General features: G+C 35.7%; 1 protein-coding gene across 1 annotated transcript; it reads right to left on the reverse strand.

Annotated features, from left to right (window-relative positions):
- Positions 1-3,551: 3,551 nt before the first annotated feature.
- Positions 3,552-4,187, reverse strand: LOC108462659 (uncharacterized). Its single transcript, XM_017762581.1, has one exon. The coding sequence runs from the start codon at positions 4,185-4,187 to the stop codon at positions 3,552-3,554; it is 636 nt and encodes a 211-aa protein (XP_017618070.1).
- Between the last annotated feature and the right edge of the window lie 242 nt (positions 4,188-4,429).

Consider the following 4,429-nt stretch of genomic DNA (forward strand, 5'->3'; position numbering starts at 1 on the left):
GGCAAAGCTAATTTATAAGCTACAGGGCTGATTCTTTCGACAATTTCATAGGGTCCAATAAATTTTAGACTTAGCTTCCCTTTCCTACCTAACCGTAATACTTTCTTCCACGGAGAGACTTTTAAGAACACCTGATCACCAATAGCAAATTCTATGTCTCTTCTTTTCAAATCTGCATACGATTTTTGTCGATCAGAAGTAGCTTTCAAATTGTCTCAGATAATCCGAACTTTATCCTCAGTCTCTCGAATCAAGTCGACTCCTACTAGTTTGGATTCACTCAATTCAGACCAATAAAATGGTGTCTTACATTTCCTCCCATAAAGAGCTTCAAACGGTGCCATTTTTATACTGGATTGATAGCTATTATTATATGCAAATTCAGCTAGCAGTAAATACATTTCCCACCTAACTCCAAACTCGAGTATACAACATCTCAACATATCTTCTAGAATCTGAATTGCTCATTCTGATTATCTATTAGTGTGAAGATAAAATGCTGTACTGGAATTTAACTTGGTACCGAGAGCTTCTTGCAGTTTACTCTAAAATCTTGATCTGAAATAATGGATGTTGGAACCTTGTGTAACCTCACAATCTTAGATATATATAGTTCCGCTAATTTCTCAAGCTTAAAGTCTATTCTGGCTGGAATAAAATGTGCTGATTTAGTCAATTTGTTAACCATCACCTAGATCAAATCTTTCTTTCTCGGAGTTACCGGTAAACCAGATACAAAATTCATCGTGACATGCTCCTACTTGTATTCAGGAATCATAATAGGTTGTAGTAAACCTGTTGGTACTTGATGTTTTGCTTTCACTTGCTGACAAATCAAACATTTTCCTACAAATTCACAAATTTCCTATTTCATACCTAGCCACTAATACATCTGCTTTAAATCATAATATGTCTTCGTACTACCTGGGTGAATAGAGCACGTGCTACTGTGAGCTTCAGAAAAAATATCATTCTTCAAATCCATATTATTCGGAACACAAATTCTATTACGATAATGTAACATACCACTATCATCAATGCTTTACTCTGAACTCAAATTGTCTTGAACCATCTGTCGTTTCAGCACCAATTTCGAATCATCATTTTGCAATTCCCAAATCCATTGAAGAAACAGAGGTTTCGTTCTTAACACTGCTAATACAAAAGCATCTTCATTAAGAGTTAAATGAGCGTTCAACGCTCGAAGTGCAAACAATGACGACTTCTGACTAAGTGCATCCTCAACTTCGTTAGCCTTTCTTGGGTGGTAGTCAATAACCAGATCATAATATTTCAACAGTTCTAGTCACTGTCTCTATCTCAAATTCAATTTTTTCTGAGTCATCAAATACTTCAAACTTTTGTGATCTGTAAACACGTAACATTTTCACCATATACATAATGTCTCTAAATCTTCAAGGCGAATACGATTGCAGCCAACTCAAGACCATGTGTAGGATAATTTTTCTTGTGTGACTTTAATTTTCGAGAAGCATAGGCCACAATCTTTCCTGACTACATTAGTACACAGCTCAAACCATTTAGAGACGCATCACTATAAACAACATACGGTACACCAGATTCTGGCTGAGTCAAGACTGGAGCTTCTGCCAACATCTTATTCAACTGATCAAAACTCTGTTGACACTCATCAGACCAAAAAAATTCAACATTTTTCTTTAATAATCGGGTCAATGGTGAAGTAATCATTGAAATTTTTTGGACAAAACGTTGGTGGTAACCTGCTAGACCCAGAAAACTTTGCACTTCTGAAACATTTTTTGTGTTTTTCAATTTACCGCAACAGAAATTTTACTCGGATCAACTCGAATTCCATCGGCTGATACAATGTGACCAAAAAATCCAACCTCACGAAGCCAGAATTCACATTTACTAAACTTTGCGTACAATTTTTTTTCTCTCAAAGTCTGTAGCACAATCCTCAAATGTTGTGCATGCTCAGATTCTGTCTTAGAATAGATTAGTATATCATCGATAAACAAAACCACTAATCCAACCAGATAAGATTGAAAAATTTGATTCTTTAAATCCATGAAAGCAACAGGAGCATTAGTCAAACCAAATGGCATTACCAAAAGCTCATAATGATCGTATCGAGTTCTGAAAGCAATCTTTGGCACATCACACTCTTTAACTTTCAACTGATAATACCCAGATCTAAGGTCTATCTTCGAAAACACTAAGGCACCTTTCAGTTGATTAAACAAATCATCGATACGTGGCAAAAGGGTATTTATTTTTAATTGTGACATTGTTCAACTGTCTGTAGTCTATGCACAGTCTCAAAGAACTATATTCCTTTTTCACAAATAAAATATGTGCACCCTAGGTAGACATGCTCGGCCTGATAAACCCTCTGTCTAATAACTCTTGCAATTATGCCTTTAATTCCTTTAGTTTAGCTGGTGCCATACGATATGGTGTTACTAATATCAAAGCAGTTCTAGGAAGCACATCAATTACAAATTCTTCATGAAACATATCAGCAAACTCACTAACAATTGGTAACTAATCTAGCTTCGATTCTAAATCTCGAGTATCAATGATTTATGCTAAAAATGCTTCATTACCTTTTCGCATCAATTTCTGCACAGAAAAAGCTGAAATGATTCTAACAATATCTTTCGGATTCTCAGACTCAACTGAAATCACTCTCCTATCTGACATTTCAAATCAATCCATTTCTATCTACAATTTACCACAAGATCATGCAAAAATAACCAATCCATTCTCAGAATAACATCAAATTCTCGAAAGGGTAGCAACATCAAATCAGTAGGGAATTCACAATCTTTCACTTTCAGTGGACAATTACGACACACTAAATTAACTATTACACTTTGACTTAATAGATTAGTAACTTGGATATCATAATTAGTAGATTAAATAGGTAACTTCTTTTTCGCTACTAATGTAGTGCAAATGTAAGAATGAATGGACCCAGGGTCAGTCAATACATACACAGTAACATCAAAGAGATAAAATATACAAGCAATCACATCTGGAGCCGTATTTTACTCCATTGCTCAAATGGAATAGGTACGTGCAGGTGCTTTAGCCTCTGACCGAGCAACAGTATCTTTCATTCCTGAACAAGCAGTCCCAGTGGCATTATTTTGGCCTGATCCTCTTTTTGCAATTGAGGACAATTTCAGATAAAATGATCAGTTGCTCCACATTTTTAACAAGCCCCCACTTTACTTCTACACTCTCTAGGGTGGTATTTCCCACAGTATTTGTATTTGGGCTTAGGAGTATTTTGCACACTACCCACTCTAACAGTGGGTCTAGTAAATACCCCAAAATCTTATTGAATCGTCTTGTTTTTATTCGAACATTCAGGCATTGAGATAGCTCGACTGAAATCATCTTTAGACTTTTTCGTTGGTAATGCTTTTAGAAGAACCTCTTTTGTAAAATTCTCGATTTCGCCTATCACGTTACATTTTTCGGTTGTACACCTCTTCCATCATCTGTGCACGATCTGACAAAATAACAAATTCTCGTATTTTAGTGCCTCCAATCATCATTTAGATTTCATCATTCAACCCTTCTTCAAATCGGATGCACATTTCTTCTTCGGTTGGCACAATTTCCCAAACATATTTATTGAGGTATACAAATTCCCTCCCATACTCAGCTACTGATCTATTTCCTTGGTAGAACTCAAGAAATTCCCTCTTTTTCTTATCTAGATACCTTTTTACAACATATTTCTTCTTAAATTTAGTTTGGAAAAATTCCCAGAAAATTTTCTCTTTTGGTACTACAGCTATTATTGTCGACCACCAGTTATATGCCTCTTCTTTTAATAATGAAATAGCACATCTTAAATAATCATCGGGGGAACAAGGAATTTTTTCAAAGATCCTTATTGTATTTTGAAGCCAATACTCAGCTTTAACTAGATCATTTTCTGACCTACCCCGAAATTCTTCAACCCCATACTTTCTGAGTTTTTCAATCGAAGTACGTTTACTAGATACATACACTGAAGGAGGTGGAGGTGCAACTAGAGGCATTATAAGGGGTACAGTAGGGGGTGGAGGTTGCTGAGCCGAATTTCTTCCCTGCATGAGCTCACTAAACCACTGGTTCATATATCTAAAGAACATGTTTTTAAGTTCTTGTTCTTGAGCCTGAGGAATCAGGAAATTACTACTCATCCCATGTTCAGAAGTCTATGCTCTACTATTAACTTCATCATTGTCATCATGTTTAGATTTGTCTTACATCTTTACAATCAATAAAAAAAAGGTTAGATCGGATCATACACATCACACTATGACAACTTTATATGGCATGTATTTCTAGACATTTCACACGCTACGTTTAGCCCAAGAATCAACTAAATTATGGCTTTGATACCACTAAATGTAACACCCTTAACCCTTATCAGTCATTGAAA

The sequence above is a fragment of the Gossypium arboreum genome, chromosome 13 (assembly GCF_025698485.1).
Source record: "Gossypium arboreum isolate Shixiya-1 chromosome 13, ASM2569848v2, whole genome shotgun sequence".
Lineage (NCBI taxonomy): Eukaryota > Viridiplantae > Streptophyta > Magnoliopsida > Malvales > Malvaceae > Gossypium > Gossypium arboreum.

Bases quoted from the DNA above. Each gene is read 5' to 3' on its own strand.
- LOC108462659 (XM_017762581.1), bottom strand. From the start codon at position 4,187: ATGAGTAGTAATTTCCTGATTCCTCAGGCTCAAGAACAAGAACTTAAA.